The sequence below is a fragment of the Musa acuminata genome, chromosome BXJ3-5, assembly GCF_036884655.1.
Source record: "Musa acuminata AAA Group cultivar baxijiao chromosome BXJ3-5, Cavendish_Baxijiao_AAA, whole genome shotgun sequence".
In the NCBI taxonomy this organism is placed as follows: Eukaryota; Viridiplantae; Streptophyta; class Magnoliopsida; order Zingiberales; family Musaceae; genus Musa; species Musa acuminata.
The window spans coordinates 27,552,501-27,572,317 of record NC_088353.1 but is presented as its reverse complement, the minus strand read 5'-3'; the positions used below and the strand labels follow the sequence as shown (position 1 = coordinate 27,572,317).

The window sequence follows — 19,817 nt, the reverse complement described above, 5'->3', positions numbered from 1 at the left end:
GTCTTTGCTTGAAAATGTTGCTCATTCCCTTATTTCACTTCAATATTAGTTGAGTAGTCTAACCAAGCCAACCACCCAATCAATCTGACTAGACTGAACCTAAGAACTGACTTGATGCATTGAAGACTGACTTAATTTTACAAGTTTGGAACTGTGTGAATTGTGATGTAAAGTGAGATTGACTCGAAATAGATCTCGATTGAGTTCGAATCATCATCCTACCTCGGACAACCTACATTTGCACTAACACTTATGTTAATCTAATATATAGATCATTTCTTCTAATATTTAAAAATATATTTTATTTATATTTTATTTTATATGATCTATATACATATTTACCTTATACTTTAAAAAAAAAGTACATAAAATTAAAAAGAATGAGTTCATCCATATACATGCATGTATTTTTTAATTTCTAAAGCCAATATCTTTGGAAAACAACAAATTTAAGTATGAAATTATTTTTATGTGAAGGAAAAAAGATACTAAAAGTTAAGGTTTAATTATTTTATAAATGCATTATATGTCTTCAAGCACATATGGAGATGTGAGAGAATAATTTGAATGCTCATAGGATATTTCTTTAGTAAATATAGAGAGGATAAATAAAATAGTGAGAAAATTCTTTCAAATATATGTAAAAATAAATATAAGGATTTTTGGGTTTGAGGCTAAATGACAGTTGAACGAGAACTAATATGCCACATATAAATGTTCTACAGTTTGTGAACCTAAGAATTTATTAGGCCACATATATTATTATTGGAGTACAACTTAGACCACATATATACCTGCAGTGCAAAGCTTGGATCTCTTTAGTGAACCTAACAATAGAAGCAGTATCTCTCCATGTCATTTTATTGTTTCTTTGCAGTAAAAATATATAACATTCCTGTAAAGATTATAGCACTTTTTCATGCATTATTCTGGTGTACAACTCTTGCAAAGATTAAACCACTTCTTCCTATGCATGGTAATATGGTGTGGGGAAACAAGACCTTGATGCCAAAGAAAATAATTAAGATAAACAATAATAAAAACACAAACCCAAAAAATTGTCCATGCAAGATTTTTATGATGCGACACTTATATCCATGAAGAAGGACTAATTTTTTTCTTATGTAAAAACAAATTATAAGTTTTTTCTTATGTAAAAACAAATTATAAGTTTTTTCTTATGTAAAAACAAATTATATTCAAATATATTTTCTTACATCCTCCCTCATTAAGACATAGAAATACATATGGTGTTTATTAAACAATCAAATCCTAATCATCAAGATTTTTTTGTTTTTTCATATAGAAGTCTTTCTTCTATAATTGAATTCCTTGTCCTCTAAAGAAATATACTACCTCTAGTAATATAAGAATATTGATACCAATATGCTGATGATATCAACCATGATCCCAGATGTAGTATTACTCTCTGAATTGAATTGATGAACTAGACCCAATTTAAAGTATATAACTCTCAGTTCATGAGTAATGCATTTGTCTACCTAGTTTCAGTAGTTGATTCTTTTCAGAACATCCAATAAGATCACTGAACCTGTCGGAATGAATTGATTTTAATCTTTCCCCAAGAAGTTTAACGGGGAACCTTTTTTTTATATGTGGGGCTTATTAATTATATAGCTATAGTTTATAAAATGTTTTATAAAACATCAAATGACTCATACTAATGACTGGGATTAGTATTCGAATTTGCACAAAAACTGATGACTGAGAACTAAATCCATTTAATCCATTTGTTGTGCAGAATATCAACTTAAAGCTACTGACCATAATGTCTCCATATACTTCTACAGGATATAAAAGGAATCTGTTTGAAGTCCTTATAATACCTACAAAATAAGTAATAGGTCAATGATTTATTCAGTCTAACCCATACTTGAACTTGGACATTTGAATTTTGAGCCCAAATCAATAATAATAATAATAATAATAATAATAATAATAATAAAGAGGTGCACAGTTGAGGGCAGCGAACGAGAGAGCATGCAGCAAGTGATGGCGATGCACGAGGAGAGAAAAAGAACAGAGATAAAAAATAAGATTTTGAGTTTTCTACTTAACGATCAAGTGTCAAATTTTATCAATTTTGGCCCAAATTATATATGAAAAATTTTTACAGCAAGCTTTACAATTCTAATGGTGATGATCTATAGTTTACCATTTTTGAGATACTTTTCTATTATACTTATTTTGTGAGACCTAAAATTCTCCTTTTTAATGAGATACATCCAATGATATGCTATTCTTGAGTCAAGATATGTGGTTTTGATATTATAACGATCCTCTTGTTATTTTAGAGAAAATTTATTGTAAATCTGTTATCATTATTGATAATAGTGAAAATTTGAGGTGGATTATGGTCCCGTGGTTTTTCCCGTATTGGATTTTTCACATTAAAAATTTAGTCTCACTTTATGATTGATTCATTTCTCTACTTCTCTACTGTTTATATTGCTTTGGTTCATATATGCTTTGGATATCAAGTTAGTATTTTGATGAGGAACCCATTTTGATACACAAAAAGAGAGAGAATTATTTCGCTTTAATAGGTTTTTTCCAACAAGTGGTATCAAAGCAACAAATTGTTTGGTGTTAATTTTTTTTTTTTGTGTGATCGAAATGGAAGAGTTAGATGATATGATTAAATTGAACTCATTAAATTATTCTACTTGGAAGCGTATGATGGAAGATCTACTTTATTAGAAAGATTTGTATAAGCTCATCAAAGTTAAAGATAAACCTTCTACCATGGACGATAAGGAATTGGAGGTTCAACATAGAAAAGTTATTGCTTATATTAGAAGATGGATAAATATAAATTTGCATGAGCATATTTTTGATGAAACCAGAGAGCTGATGTTATTTGGCAAAGATTAGAAAACCTCTTTGCGAAAAAGATAATGGAAATAGAATTTCTCTTCTTAGAAGACTTGTAAATTTGAAGTATAAAGATGATGGTAACATTGTTGAGCACATAAGTCTATTTTAAATAAGTCAGTTGCTATGAAAATAAATATTGATGATGAGATGTAGGGATTATTACTTCTCAACTCTTTACTAGAAAGTTGGGAAACGTATGTGATGACAATTTGTAACTCCACGCCAAAGGAGACTCTAACTATATATATGGTTAATGACAGTTTGCTAAATAAAGATGTCAGAAGGGAAAAAAGGGTGAATCTTCTCTTGATGCATTTGTCACTGAAAAATAAGAAAGATGTGGAAGAAGTCATAGTAAAAATCCACATGGTTATAGAGGAAGATCCAAGTCTAGAAGATATATCAAATGTTTTCATTATAACAAGCTAGGTCACATAAAGAAAAAGTGTAGGTTTTGGAAGCGAGAACAGAATGAAAGAAAGAAAAATGAGAAAGAGACCAATACAATTATTGTTGAAGGTGATATCATTATTGTTTGTGATGACGGTTATGTCAGTCTTGCAACTCAAGACAATAACTGGGTAATTGACTTTGGTGCTTCATTTCATATCACTTCTCATAGTGATTTCTTCATATCCTACACTACTGGTGATTTTGGTAATGTCATAATGGGAAACAGTGGTATATCTAAGATTATAGGTATTGGAGATATTTGTTTGGAGACTAGTATTTGGAGCAAATTAATACTCAAAGATGTTAGGCATGTTCCAGATATTCGTCTTAACTTGATATCTACAAGCAAACTTGATGATGAGGGATTTACACATTATTTTGGTGAAAGCAAATGGAAACTCACTAAAGGTTCTTTAATTATGACAAGAGGAAGGAAGCTTAACTCTTTTTATGTCATAGAAGCTAAGCTATACAAAGGAAAGATTAATGCAATTCATAAGGGTGAAATTATAGATCTTTGGCATAAGAAGCTTAGTCATATCAGTGAGAAGGGACTTCAAACTCTTGCTAGAAAGCAATTCTTACCATAATTGCAAGGTATATCTTTTAAATCTTTTGATCATTGCTTAGTTGAAAAAACATATACAGTTGCATTTCATACATATCCATCATCTAGAAGATCAGATGTTATTGATTTGATTCATACTGATATATATACTATGCAAACTAGAACTCTCAGAGGTGCTCTTTATTTTGTTACTTTTATTGATGAACATTCTAGAAAATTTTATAGTTTTGCTTTGAAATCTAAATACTAGGTACTCGATATTTTTAAAGAGTTTCATGTCATTGTTGAAAGAGAAACTGATAGAAAGCTAAAGTGTGTTCGAGCAAATAATGGTGGTGAGTATAGGAGTCCTTTTGAGAATTATTATAGGTTTCATGATATCAGGCTTGAGAAAATAGTTCCTAAAACTTATCAACAGAACGGTGTGACAGAAAGGATGAACATAACCATTGAAAAAATGATTAGGTGCATGCTTTCCCATGCCAAGTTACTTAAGTCATTTTGGGGGGAGGATATGAGAACTACAATTGACCTTATAAATCTTTTTCAATCAGTTCCTCTAAAAGGTAATGTTTTTGAGAGAGTATGGAAAGAAAAATATATATATTATAATTACTTGAGAGTCTTTGGGTGTAAAGCATTTGTTCATATTCCTAAATATGAGAGGTCCAAGCTTGTTAATAATGCAAAAGTATATATTTCTTAGGTCATGAAGAGTTTGGGTACATATTATGGGATCCAGTGAATAAGAAGATTATTAGAAGCAGACATATTATATTTCTTAAAGACCAATTGTTTGATGATGGTGATAATGTTGAGAAGCCAAAAAACCTCTGTTTATATTCTTTGGAGTTTGAGTCAAGTTCCTTCACTTGTAGTTCATGATGATCATAAGGGAGATGAACAAGAAGATTATGGTGAGAATGCCAATGATGATACTCTTATAGTTGATGATGTTGAATCAACTGAATAAGCACCTCCACCACCAATTGAGATTTTATTCAGAAGATCCACTAGAGAGTGACAACCATCTACAATATATCCTCCATATGAGTATATTATGTTTACTAATAGGGGAGAGCCAGAAACTTACTAAGAAGTTATTCTACATGAGCATAAGAATGAGTGGGTTAAGCCATGCAAAAAGATATGAGATCCTTGCTTGAAAACCACACCTATGATTTAGTAAAGTTGCCTAAAGAGAATAAATCTCTCAAGAATAAATGGATTTATAAATTGAAGAGTGAAAATAATAGCTCACAATAAATATACAAGGCACAATTAGTTATAAACGGATTTAGTCAAAAGAAATGTATTGATTTTGAAGAAATATTTTCTCGTGTGGTGAAAATGTCCTCTATCCGAGTTTTTTTTTGTTTGGCTGTTTGCTTGAATTTAGAAGTTGAGCAACTTGATATGAAAATAGCATTTCTTCATGGTGACTTAGAAGAAAAAATTTACATAGAGCAATCAAAATGTTTCAAATTCAAGGAAAAAGAAAATTTTATGTGTAAGCTTAGGAAAACTTATATGGACTCAAACAAGCACCTAGACAATGGTACAAGAAGTTTGATTCCTTTATGATGAGCCAAGGGTATAATAAAACCACGTCTGATCATCGTGTGTTTATGAAAAAAATTTCAGGTGATGATTTCATTATTCTCCTCCTATATGTTGATGATATGCTGATTGTTGGCCATAATGCTAATAAAATTAAAAAACTTAAAAGAGAGCTAAGTAAGTCTTTTGCCATGAAAGACTTGGGATTGATGAAACAAATTCTTTGCATGAAGATTCTTTGTGATAGGAAGAAAAGAAAGATTTGACTATCTCAGGAGACTTACATTGAAAAGGTTTTTGAAAGATTCAATATGAGTAAAGCCAAAGTAGTTTATTCTTCAGTTACAGATCATTTCAAGCTTAGTTCGAAATAATGTCCTACAAGTGAGAAAGAAAAAGAAGAAATGTCCAAAGTGCCTTACTCATCTGCAGTAAGAAATTTGATGTATGCTATGGTTTGTACTAGGCTAGATATAGCTCATGTAGTTGGAGTTGTCAACCGATTTCTCTCTAATCTTGGTAAGGAACATTGAGTAGTAGTGAAATGGATATTAAGATATCTAAGAGGTACTTCCAGGTTATGTTTATGTTTTGACAGCGATGAACTTATGCTAGAAGGGTACACAGATACAGACATGACAGGTGATATTGATTTCAGGAAGTCCACTTTGGGGTTCTTGTTAATATTTACAAGGAGAGCTGTCTCTTGGCAATCTAAGTTACAGAATTGTGTTGCTCTATCAACCATAGAAGCAGAATACATAGTAATTACTGAAGCTTGCAAGAAAACTTTATGAATGAAAATGTTTCTATAGGAATTAGGCTTGAAATATGAATGATATACTATTTACTATGACAGTTAGAGTGTCATTCACCTCTCCAAGAATTCAACATATCATTCTAGATCCAAGCATATTGATGTGAAATATCATTGGATTCGTGATGTGCTTGAGATGAAAGAATTATAGTTAAAAAAGGTGTATACTAATGAAAATGGATCATATATGTTGACAAAATCTTTGTCTAACGAAAAACTTGAAGCATGTAAGCAAAGAGCAGACTTAGTACAACCCACTATATGAGTTAGAGGAGGAGAATTATTGGGTCTAGCCCATATGTGGATTTGGACAATTAGGTCTTTGAGCCCAAATCAGTAATTAAAAGGAAAAAGAAAAAAGAGAGCCATGCAGTTGAGGGCAGCAAACGAGAGAGCATGCAGATGGTGGTGCACAAGGAGAGAAAAGAACGGAGAGAAAGAGGAGAGAGAAAAAATAGGATTTTGAGATTTCTGCTTGACGTTCAAGGGTCAAACTTTGTCAAGTTTGGCCCAAATTATATGTGAAAAATCCTTGCAGCAAGCTCTACAATCCTAACAGTGCTGATCTGCAGTTTACCCTCTTTGAGGTACTTTCCTATTATACCCTCTTTGAGGTACTTTTCTATTATACCCACTTTGTGAGATTTAGAATTCTCCTTTTGATAAGATCCATCCATGTGATGATGATATGTTATTCTTGGACCAAGATATATGGTCTTGATGTTATGATGATTCTCTTGTTATTTTAGAGAAGACTTATTGTAAATTTGTTATCATTATTGGTGATAATGAAAGTTTGAGGTGAACTACGGTCCCGTGAATTTTCTCACATTGGGTTTTCTATGTTAAAATTTTGGTCTCACTTTGTGATTAATTCATTACTCTACTATTTATGCTGCTTTGGTTTATATATGCTTTTGAGATCAAGTTGATATTTTGATGAAAAACCTATTTGGATACACAAAAAGAGAAAAAAATTATTTCCAAATGCAGCAAATAGATTCTGATAAGTGCATGAGGTATCTCTAGTTTAAATTATTATAATGTCCTTCTGATAAGTTATTTTTTATCATTAGTGGGCATACACATACAATTTTATCATTTCAAAAATTGTGAATTATATTTTGTTATCAGTGGGCATAGTAATTTTATCCTTTTAAAAATTATGAGCTATGAAAATAACCTCTGAGGGGAGCCAAAGGCTCAGGATCCTTCTTCCGAGCATCAATTTGATAAATCAAATTTTGTAATTGTTAGTGCAATCAAGAGAAATTATTTACTCTGAATAATAGGCATACTTCCATGATTTTACTTGAGCTTCAAAAAAAATATCTCTAAAGGTAAAAGTGACCCAATAAATTTACAAATCCTTAGTTTTCGTACTCTTCAATCAATATAAAACTAAATATTACGTAAATATTTTCACGAGAGCAACAACTCTTCAGCTGGAAATTTCATGCTTAAGCAAGAAATTTTCCTTTTTACACTGCTTGAACAGTTCATGAAATAGTTGAGTGTGATGTGAGATTCACATAAGAAACCATTCTTTAGTTACTTAACATGAATGTTCTGCATTAAATCCACCGTGGGTGTTGGCTTCATGCACAAACTCTGAACAGCTACATTCTGTCACGAAGCCAAATTGTTGTGTACCATGGAATACCAAGATGGATAAACATGTGTAACATCTTTCTGTCTATAAGTTCATACAGATTATCGACACAAATGTCAGTAAAACACACCTTGGATGGATTATTTTTTTATTGGAAAAAAAAAGAGAGAGATCTTTCAAAATAAAAAAATTATAGGGATTAATAAATAAATAATATACTAAAAAATTGACGTAAGATTTAATATAGTTTGACAACTCCTATCTGAAAGTTGATGCAATATTTAATATGGTACGATAACTCCCGCTTGCATGTGTGAAAAATTTTAAAATTTTTAATATATGAGATCAATTATAAAATTTTTGAATTATCATTATTCAAACATGACTCTAAGACTCTTCCTTTCCTCTTCTTCTCACCAAAACCTTCAAAAACATTTAAAATGTCTAATCTCTTCCTTTCCTCTTCTTCTCACCAAAACCTTGAGATTCTAATGGTATTTATAGAAATAAATCCTAAGTCTCTAAGACTCTATTTATCTGAATCCATAATGAAATTTAAATCTTAATCCACTAAAGAGTTTGAATTTAATTAAAACTCCTCCAAGTAGTTTGAACACAATTAAGACCCCTATAGAATTAAACCATTGGCCTCAAGAATTTACCATAACTATACAAACCGAATTAGTTCATAATCTAACACTTGATTTTAATTGTCAATGAATTATATGTAATTGAAAAATGACATATTTAATTTTAAAGAGACCTCCAACTCACTGTTTTGCCACTGTAGGATTTTTTTTTTCTTACAACTATCTGCATCCTAAATATTATGAACATCACTTTTCGTTTTCTTTACTGCAAATAAATCTCACTACTGTGGGTACCTACTATTTCTTTTTAGTTGGTATGGCTTTGGACGTAATCTTTCTTTTACGACGATCATACAACCTCAAGCAACTTTTAGAACTTGTCCTCTAGCTTTATAATCATAATATTGAAATTTAAAAGATTCAAATAAATTAGATTTTTTCTTATCTTTGAAACATAAGTCAAATCCTCTAAAGTATTCACCACTCCAATAACCCTTTTAATATCCACTTTACTAACACTGATAACTTTCACCATCGAATCATTCTCTAGACTCAATTTACTAGTCATCTTATCATTCAGTGAATTAAAATAATTCTTTTGAGTTTAAACATGAGTAACACAAGTAGAATCTAAAAATCAACTCTTATAGAAAGATGTATTATTATCTTTAGAGATATTGATGATATTTTCATCATCATCTATCACAAAAGAGTATTGATCGATCTTTTCTTTTCTTTTTTTCCTAAATAATTTTGTTTGATTATACTCTTTACATCTATAACACTAAACATCATCCAAAGACTTAACTTTTGATTTTGATTTACCACGCTAAGATCCACTCTCGTTTAAAAAATCATCCTTATCGACCTCTACCCTCGGTAGCTAATACCTCATCATCCATATTCTTATATTTTATCTTTTTTCATGAGAGTATGAGATATTAAAGTTTTTTTTAACTTATTTATTTTAGAGTTACTATATCCTTCCCATGCAATATTATCTCCGTATAAAGTTGTCATAGGAGTTAGACAAGCGATTAAGAAGCAACAATATCTTATCTTCTTAATTAATCTTTTCATCAACTTTCTTCGATTGCTCCAATATTTCTTTGAATATGTTCAAATGTTTTACCAAGTTTATGCCTTCATCCATCCCCAACCTATATAACTTTCAATTTTTTACTTATCCCAAATAACCAAGTCATCATTACTAATATTATTGATAATATTATTGATGATGCAAAGATGAATAATATTTACATACTTTTTGCCTAAGCTCAACCTAATCTTCATTTCTCATCTTTTTTAGTTTATCTATTTATCAATTCAACATTTTTGCTAGGCATTACTGAAAAAAAAAAAAAAAAGTCTTTAACACTCCTCTATCATGAAACTATTTTTTCATTAATTTTTTTTTACAAAACTAGCAAAAACAACCAATATTATCCTTATTAAATTTTTAATCATCATAATTGTTAAATCTATACCACATTTTGAGGAAGGGAGGAGAAAATTTTGAAAAAACAAAAAGACCCCGATATTACTTATTAAAATAATATATTGAAATACTAATGTAAGATTTAACATGTTTCCACATCTTCTACTTATAAAGTGAACATAAGATTTAATATAGTTCCACAACTCTCACCTATATCTATGGGGAAAACTAAATTGTTCTACGAGATTAATTAAAAGACTTTTGAACTATTCTCGCTGAAATATAGCTTTTCTTATATACTCTCTATATCTTAAGAAGTTTTTCTTAACTCTCAATACCCACTAGAGATAAATGCTTAGAAACATCCAAAATATCTTACCTCTCCTTCTCTTTCTCCCTCTTCCTCTCATCAAAACCTTAATAATAAATTCTAATTCTTTAAGACTCTCACTATTCGAATCCATAATTAAATCTAAATTTTAATCCATTAAGAAGTTTAAATTTAATTTAGACTCTTCCGAATAGTTTGAATATAATCAAGACTCCTAAAATACTTATCAACCGTAATATTTAATAATTATTATATAATTTGATGTAAAATAGTTTCGTTCTTATTATCAACTAATGATGTGGATTTGATACTCATATCCACTGGAGCATTATAAATATTTTCATATATTTATGAGTGCAAGCACATGTTTAAGGTAGGAGGTAAATCTTAAAACAACGAGTAATAATTATTTCATTGTTAACGTGATTGAATAATCTGTATGTTAACTTTCTCCGGTATGAAATATTTAAATCATAGAAGTATGCAACCCATTGTCACACGTTTCTCGAAAACCTAAGTGGGGACTTGTACCAACGTTTTCGGATTCCTGTATGCTAAGATTAGTGGTAATCTTAGCATAAAGGAATATATATATATATATATATATATATATATATATATATATATGTATATGTGTGTATATATATATATATATATATATGTGTGTATATATATATGTATATATATATATGTATGTATATATATATATATATATATGACCATGAAGGATGAAATGTTGACTGAATGAGACTTGAATCTTGTGAAGAAGTCAAAATTTTGAGCGTATCCATAAAATCAACCAGTCAGTCATTTTTTAATGAATGAAACCATGTTGTTTGATTCATTTATTTGAATTAAATGAAAAATATAATTTATTTATTTGATTCTAAATAGGGTTTATTACTTAAAATTTTAGACATCATATTTACATTTTTCATGTGCATTTGGAAAAAAAAAAAGAAGATTTGGGTGAATATATATAGTTGTAAAATGCTTTAAATGTTTGATAATCAATAAATAAAAAAAGTACATTTTAAAAAATATATTAATTACATTTTTAGTTATATTAACATCTCGTAAATATTAAAATACTGGTGAAATCGCGTTCCAATCACAACCTCTTCGTCTCCGAGTTGACGTGAGGGAATTAAACTTCAACATCAAATCTAAATGAGGCTTAGCAAACCCTAAAACTTAGCCTATGAAGGCTTGTTGATGGCTCTACTTGTCGCTCAAACCAGCCCTCCTCCTTTTGACCGCTCTTGTGTGGTGTTGGATCCATTGACAACTACTGCTGTAACCACAAAGACTGGTAGGAGAAACAGAAGAACACGCATAGGAATTGAAGTCAATGTCCGCCCATCTCCGCTGCCATCCTCTCCGTCGTTCTCTCTCTCTCTCTCTCTCTCGCATTTCTTCGAACGGCCTCCAACCCGACGACTCATTGCCTTCTCTGTCCATAATTCTTTCGTCCTCCCTAAGATAAGAATCCAACAAGAGACAAGGAAAGTCTTTGCCCCTCTCTCCCTCTCTTTCTTTGCGGTAGAGGTAAACCATTGAGCTTTGATATCCTCCTTTCTGTTTCTTCAAAAGATTTCTGTATTCAAGATCCGATGACCCCCCGAATGCCGGGAATCTCTGGGTTTTCCGCTGGTTTTTGGTGCTGATTCGATCTGGTGTTTCCTTTTTAAAGGGAAAATTTGTGTTTTTAGGGAAAAATATGATTTTGAGGGTTCTGGGAGAGGTTTTTGGGTGTTAGATTTTGATTTGGGGTTGGTTTGATGTTTAGGCTATTGATTGCCTGGTTCTATTTGCAGGTCGGTTTGCGATGGCTACCGCTGCGGCGTTTGCGGATCGGGCGACGAGCGATGCGTTGATCGGTCCAGACTGGGCGATCAACATGGAGTTGTGCGACATTATCAATATGGATCCTGGGTAGGGTTCTTGGTTTGTTCTTGCCTCGTGGTTGTGCTTTTAAGAAATCTAGTTTTAAGTTTCTTTTTTGGGCTTAAAGTTTGAATATTCGTCCCGAGTAATATATCAGACGGACGAGCAATTTGTTAAAATTACTTGTTCTTTCCTTTTTTGGTGACCTTAAAGGATAGAACTCTGAGCATGACTCCCACCTCTTTCCTCCCAATGTGTATGCTCCGACAAGTCCAAAGACACTCTTGTGAATTTACCGGAGATGTTATGAATAACCAAGCATTTTATTATGCATGTGGGATTGTTTGCCAGGCTAAGTAATTGAAGGCTGAATGCATTAGTTTATGGACCCGTCCTTGTCTTTCATAAACTGTTTGTTTGTTATAGCTGTCGTCTAAGCAGTCAATCTCTAACAAAATATGCATCGACCTTATTTCAAATCTAGACTTGACTATATATTTCTGTTAAAGTTGCATCCCCTTTAAATTGTGCACCTTGAGCAGCAACAAAGGCACGTGTCTCTTTGCCGCTTGACATTCTACTAAACACTAATTTATACATCGAGAACAAAATTCTGGATTCTACTTTATTTTCCTTAAGGATGTAACTCTAGCGTCTCAACTAGTTGTTGAAGGTATTTTTCATCTTGAAAGACTATATCCTTATCATCATATTCACTGTTACATAGATGCAAATATTGAGGCACTGATTATTTCCGAAATGTGAGTTGTCTGTTTGACAGGGTAATCATTATCTGCTTAACCAATTTGCTAGAAAAATTTTGATGTCAATGTGTTCTATTGTCATCATTCTGTTAGTGTTATCTGGTTCATCTAGTAAAGAAACTACTGTTGTCCTTTATTGGAGGCTTTCTATATGAATTATTTTCTGATGAACAGACAGGGCATGGATGCACTCAAAATACTGAAGAAGCGCCTCGGAAGCAAGAACCCTAAAATCCAACTTCTGGCACTTTTTGTAAGTACATACTGTTTCTCCTCCAATTAAAGTTATATATGATTTTTATCATATCAATTTAGGCTTTTCATGAATCAACCAAACAAACTGAAAAACCGAAAATAATAGGAAAACCTCTTTGTATATATAAATGTGAATGTTGTTCACAGAAAACATTAATCATTTAAAAAAAATGTGGCTAAACACCATTAGAAAAGATTAACTTATAGGTGCTGTTATAATGTTTTAGGTATTCCATGACTTGCTAACATGATTTTCTTCTTTGGAGATAAAACGAATTCTCTGTTTCTAATATATTGGTCTTCTTTATAAGTAATGCATCAATATTTTTCTTCTTCATTTGCTTTCAATGGAATGACAGGGCCCAAGTGCTTCTCAAGTTTTTTGTCTATACTCTAGGGTACTGTGACTGTTGTTATCTACAGAAAACAGTTTAGACCAACATTTGCATCATGGAAGATTAAATGCTGTTAGTTATTATATATATAAATATGAAACTTATCTACATTGTCAACATTTTTTTTTCTCTAGTAAGTCTATCCAGAAATGTTCTGTTGTATGCAATGGTTTAATCCATCTAAGAACAGATGGTAAAACAGATTATGAAGCTTATATAAATAAATGTTGTCCATGGTATTTTGGCATGCTTCCCAAACAATTAATTAGAGATTTGTGGTAAACAAAACTCTACGAAATACCACTATTAGCTGGTTTTCTCATAGAAAGTTCACAAATCTATCTTTTAGCTAGTTTTGTATGTCTGCAATGATAATATTATGTTCTGGAAAATTCAAACTAGGTGCTAGAAACCCTAAGCAAAAATTGCGGAGACAATGTTCACCAGCAAATTGTCAAGCGGGATATTTTACATGAAATGGTTAAAATAGTGAAGAAGAAAGTAAGTGTCACTTCTCATAACACACCTTATCAATTGTGTTTGATATATTTATATTTGTTCTTTGTTATCATCGTGTGACACCTGTTCTTGAATCGTATTTTCAGCCAGATTTAAATGTAAGAGAGAAGATATTAGTGCTGATAGATACATGGAAGGAAGCTTTTGGAGGAGCAGGAGGAAAATATACCCAATATCATGCTGCATACCAAGAACTTAGGGTATGCATTTTTTTTCCCTGCATCTGGTTATCTTCATCGTTGTTCTAGTTATTGTGGCAGTGTATTGTTCCTGAGGTTCTTCATGATTGTTCTGTGATTTGTTCTAGTTTATGTTTCTTATGGCAATTTTTCTTTTCTTTAGTTTATTTTTCTTTGGTAGTTCATGGAATTAATTTTTAGTTACAGGTGAAACTTTCAAGTGAACTTTAATAACTTTTAGGCTCTGAATTCTCTTGATGGCAAAATTGTGATATCTGATTGTTATCTTTGTATAATAAAATATCAGGGAACAATTATAATCACAATTTTTCAGTTTTCTTTATTTATATTTTGCCCACAACACTTACATGACATCATGTTGATGTGTTATTTATCTATATGCAATGATACAAGTTCCAGTGCTTGTCTAAGATGCAAAAAATTAAAATATACGTAAATAGGTCTGTAAATTCACATGCTCTGTGTATCTTAGTTTTTTGCCATAAAAATGAGCATTTTTGCCTGTATTATTTTTTCTAAGAATCAGAAGCATGTTATTTCTTTGTTCTTAATTTGTTCTGAGGATGCATTTTCTAGCAAATATTGGTGTTATGTATGATTTGTGTATCTTGTGTTTGCTTCTTGCATATGTACAGCTGCAGTTAGCGTCTCATCAAAGAATGATTTTGGAATAATTCTGTACTTTTGTGTGGGCAGGCCATGGGAGTTGAGTTCCCACCTCGTACAGAAAACACTGCAGCAATTTTTACTCAAACGCACCCAGTACCACATCAACCTGCTACATCAGTATATGAAAACATGGCTTTAGAATCTTCACTTCAATCTGATGTTTCTGCTTTCAGGTTACATGCTTTTGATTTATCTATTACATATGCAAATAATAATAATTTTATCTGTTTTAACCTCCATGCATTGTTGTAGCTATAGTGCTGATGTTTTTACCTTGATATGTAGTTGCTATTCTTTTTTCTTCTTCGTAGTTCGTTGTATTTTGGTAAAAATCACATTTTAGTAGCAACCGATGATCTTGATGCAGCTTGCAAGATCTCCAGAATGCTCGAGGAATAGCAGATGTGTTATCTGAGATGCTCAATGCATTGGATCCCAAGAACCCAGAGGTAGGACTGACTTATTGCTTTTCGGAAAATTATTTCAGGATCAATATAAACATCTTTTATACTCTCAACTGAACCGTCTCATGTTTGTTCAAATTATGAGATGATATTACTCCCTCCTACTTATTAGCCTGAGAATTATGGAACTTGGTTCTATTTATTCATTTAGAATAATATAGGGCCTCCTATTAAGCCACACCTTTAATGATAAGAGACAATATGGTCTCACCTTTAATAATAAGAGGCATACTGTGTTGTCATGAATATTTGAAAAGAAAATGCTGAGACAAATGAGTGGTAGATGCTTATGGTATCTCACTGTGTTGATTGACATTATGGGAACTTACGGAGTTGGTAATGTTGCGTGAATCCATCAGGCAGAGAATTTCTGGAAATAGACTCCTATGATCTTGGCAAGAACTCTTTATTATTTTGAATGGCTGTGGATTCAACGACTTGCAAATGGTTTAGGCAGTTTAAAAGCCAATTCATCAATAGCAATTCAAGCAATTCTAATTGCTTGCTTTGTTTCTTATTTTTAACTTGCTATTTATGTGCTGCATCAGTCCTGGCTCTTAAAGTATCACATGAGGAAGATGTCTGATGCTCATAACACATTATAGATAGGTTTGAATAAGTTGTAGATTGGAAGTGCCTTGTATTGTACTCATGACAACTTACTCTGCCTTTGTTTAAAAGTTACCGCAGAAGTCAGGTATCACAGGCCAACAACCCTTTGAATCAAACTTCTTCTATCATATCATAGCTAATTGTGCTTCGTATGACAGGACTTAAGACAAGAAGTTATTGTTGACCTTGTTGAACAGTGCCATTCTTATAAAAAGCATGTCATGCTTCTCGTGAATAGTACTGGGTATGATCAATTTTTGGTATGCAGTGAAGCATCATTGAGTCAAGATTTTATATACTGATTCTTTACTCATGTTTCTTTAATATTATAGGGATGAAGAGCTGCTTTTTCAAGGTCTGGCACTGAATGATGACATTCAGCTTGTACTTGAACGACATGATAATATGTCGAAGGGAACTGCTCCAAGTGTCAGGGCCCCAGTTGCTTCACCTGTACCTCTTGTTAATGTAATCTATGAGGCTGATCAGCTTGAGGATGATTTCTCCGAGCTATCTCTCAGGTACTGTACATGAGAGTCCATTCCCTTCTTTTGCTTATCTTTTCTGAATTTAGATTTTTGTAAGCTGTAAAAAAAAAACCAATGTTTTAGAAGTTAATAAGTTTATTGCACTAATTGCTCTTACCATATACAATGTTGGTTTGTCTCGTCTTTAGGAATTATATAAGCATGTTGTGGAGTAGCAACAAAAATGGAATATTTTTCAGCCTCTTAAAACTATTGGCAACTATGTATGCAACAGTAACAAATAGTTGACTACCATAAAATGTCACTAAAGTACAATATTCAAACATGTCATGAGGTGAAAATACACTACATACTCTTCTCTCCAGATATGCAAAATATGATTGACCATATGATACAACTTTCAGATGGTGGCCCAACTTTTTCCAAGCTTCTGTGCTGAATTAGAATTGATAGTTCATGGTCTGTGACCATTGTTTTTTCTGTTTCATGTTTATTTTAGGTAAATATTAGATATTTTTTATCAACAAAGAGAGCACACCTTTTCACTACCGTATTCTTATCTGCAACTTGGGTGATCAGGGTTGGGTCATGTTTGCATCGGTAAGACTACATTTTAATCCTTCCAGACTCTGGATTAGCCAATGCCTCATGCATTGGTCTATCCTTCTTTATTGAAATAAGCAGATACATTGGGTGCCATTTTACAAATAGTAGCCTATGATTTATTATAAAATTGTATTCCTGCTTGGCAAATCTGCTTTAACTGGATATGCATGACTAACCAGATCATAATATCTTTGGACATTGCACCAGGACTTCAAGAGATAATGCAACAGCACATGGTCGGAAAGCTTCTACCGCCAAAAGTCGAAGCCCTTTTCTTCCTCCACCCCAGCCATCAAAGCCAATCAGCACAGACGCAAGCAGAGTAAACTATTCAAGTGGTGATGTTTTCAGATCAGAACAAGCACTGGATGCTCCTGCTGACCCACCTGTGCCACCTGCTACTTTATCACCTGTCATCCCTTCTGCTTCAGCTCCATCTTTGGAGTCTGATGAACTGCCCAGGTATGATGAACCTATTCAAGCAGCAAAATTCAGCACAGACCAACTTCCAAAGGTTCCTCGGGAACATCAGCCTTCTTGTTTATTACCACCTCCCCCATCAAAATATGGCCAAAGACAGCAGTTCTTTGAGCAGCAGAAGCATGGCTTATCTGGTGGTGACTCTGGTGTATCTTTCAATGGATCGTTAGATCAAAACCGGAGCCTCTATTCTAATCAAGAAAATACTAGTTTGGGCCCAAAACATGATCAACAACATTTGGAAGGGCAGAACGTGTCACCATCAACCAGACAAATGAAACCTGAGGATGCACTCTTCAAAGATTTGTTTGACTTTGCAAAGGCCAAATCATCTTCACCAACCAAACCATCCAACAGTCATAGAACACGCTAAGTGGTTTCTCAGTCAGGTCTTGTGCATTTCATTGTGTTGTTTATAATCTTTTTATCAGGCTAGGGGAGGGCATAGTTGTAGTAAAATAACGGGAGACATTTATGTGTTTGATTCTTAGTTGGTTTGGTTATTCTGTGGTGTATATGATGAGGAGAGTAAACTTGTTATCCGATGTTAGAAGAGATATTGCTTCGTTTATACATTGTGACTTATGCCATCAAGGTCTTCATTTGATTAGTTGCAAGAAAGATTCATGTGCCATTGCTAGTCATTTATGCATGATTTTGTGATGGACTAACTGGACATTTTCTCCAAATGTAACTCATATTCCTTTTGTCATGAGTTTATGTAGTGAGAGATATTAAGAACAAATATCTGTTAAACGTACAATTGATTCATTCTTGATTTCTGGAGACATTGAAGTGCTGGGTTGAGGATTTAGGTCTTCCGGAGATTTAGTGAGCCCAATGTAAAAAACTGGTATTTGTTCTCTGCTACAACTCTGAAAACTCTTTGTTGGTTTGATCCAAACAGTGATTGGTGGTTATTGGTTAATTAATGATCTGTCTATTTCAACTAAAGTGGAAACACGCACCCAAGAAGACTTTTGGACATTTGACGTAGAACTTGACTTCCTTGTTTGTTTATTGAAAAGGTATCTACTTGGACTCTGAATCTACTTGTTAATGTTTACTGCTCATACTCTTAATATAATATTAGAAATATATTTTTCAGAATTCCAATTCGCATTAGGTAAATCAAACAGAAAAAAGTTTTGAGTCAAATATAATTAATGGAAGTGCACTTTGGTGATTATTCACTGTGCTAAATGGACACTTAATAACAAGCTTCTAACTCGAGGTTGATGTTCATAAAGCTAGCTTGATCCACACACACACAATCATATATATAATCATCATTTGTTGACTATTATATTAAATTAATACCCTAAAGTTTATTATGATGGTGAAAATATGGAGAATATTTAAGGTGAACTCTTTAAAAAAACCTATAAATTTAAGATTTTCTTGCCAAGTTTGAAATTTTTCAAAAGAATGATTATTTTTTCAAAATGATCATCCCGTTGGCCATTGCCCTCCGCCTAGCCACTAGTTGCACCTCCACCTCGTCGGTAACTCTTCTCCATCGTACCTGACTACCTACGGTGGCATAATGACCCTCGCCAAATGTTGCTAAACTTGTAATGGAGGTGTAGCCTCCACGACTAGCGATGGAGGCTACAAACGAGGACTAACCGTCTCCCCCTCTTTATTTGCTCATGGTCAATGAGGAGGCGGTGCGAGTAGACCACACCAACAAAGGGTGCGAAGAGACTACACAGAATCTCGTATTTTGATGATGAAACTACTTGATATATATTTATGATTTAATCTGCGTTTTGAGTGACGCAGGGTGCTTCGATCAGGATGAGACAATTAAAGCAGGAACATCATGTTGTGCCGGAGGAACATGTCAGAAGATTGGACGTCGGGCCGGTGGATCGGTCGACGTATCGACAGAAGGCTTCGGGTCGTGGACTCGGGCATCGGGCCAAGAAGAGCGGGTATTATGCCAAGGATATCGGAGTTGCGGAGTCAACTAGCCGATTGGGCAATAGGTTGCAGACGAGGACGATGCGCCGAAGAATCGGACGAAGCGTCGAGGGACCAATGACATGCCAGACAACTTGGTTAATTGCTTAGGATTAATTGTCTCGATCGAAGTTTTGTTTTAATTGTGTAAGATTAACTATGATAACGATGAAGACATAAAGCGAAACAAAGTGTCGGAGTCAAGCGCGAAGGATTTGTTGCGAGTTCAAGAGTTCGACGGAAGTC

The 19,817-nt window shown here is 33.0% G+C and overlaps 1 protein-coding gene across 2 annotated transcripts; it reads left to right on the top strand.

The window, feature by feature from the left end:
- The first annotated feature begins 11,484 nt into the window (after positions 1–11,484).
- On the top strand, positions 11,485–18,196 carry LOC135583959 (TOM1-like protein 4). Of its 2 annotated transcripts, XM_065152839.1 has the most exons (10): positions 11,485–11,815; positions 12,085–12,202; positions 13,093–13,171; positions 13,971–14,069; positions 14,174–14,287; positions 14,984–15,129; positions 15,324–15,405; positions 16,191–16,276; positions 16,365–16,553; positions 17,334–18,196. In XM_065152839.1, exons 2-10 carry the CDS (start codon positions 12,096–12,098, stop codon positions 17,977–17,979), a joined length of 1,548 nt encoding a protein of 515 aa, XP_065008911.1. In that variant the 5' UTR covers positions 11,485–11,815; positions 12,085–12,095; the 3' UTR covers positions 17,980–18,196. The 2 variants fall into 2 exon arrangements, with proteins under 2 accessions (XP_065008911.1, XP_065008912.1); XM_065152840.1 differs by lacking the exon at positions 13,971–14,069.
- Positions 18,197–19,817: the final 1,621 nt, after the last annotated feature.

Bases quoted from the DNA above. Each gene is read 5' to 3' on its own strand.
- LOC135583959 (XM_065152839.1), top strand. From the start codon at position 12,096: ATGGCTACCGCTGCGGCGTTTGCGGATCGGGCGACGAGCGATGCGTTG. The intron at 15,130-15,323 runs GTTACATGCTTT...ATCTTGATGCAG, and splicing joins TCTGATGTTTCTGCTTTCAG to CTTGCAAGATCTCCAGAATG. The intron at 16,277-16,364 runs GTATGATCAATT...TTAATATTATAG, and splicing joins CTTCTCGTGAATAGTACTGG to GGATGAAGAGCTGCTTTTTC.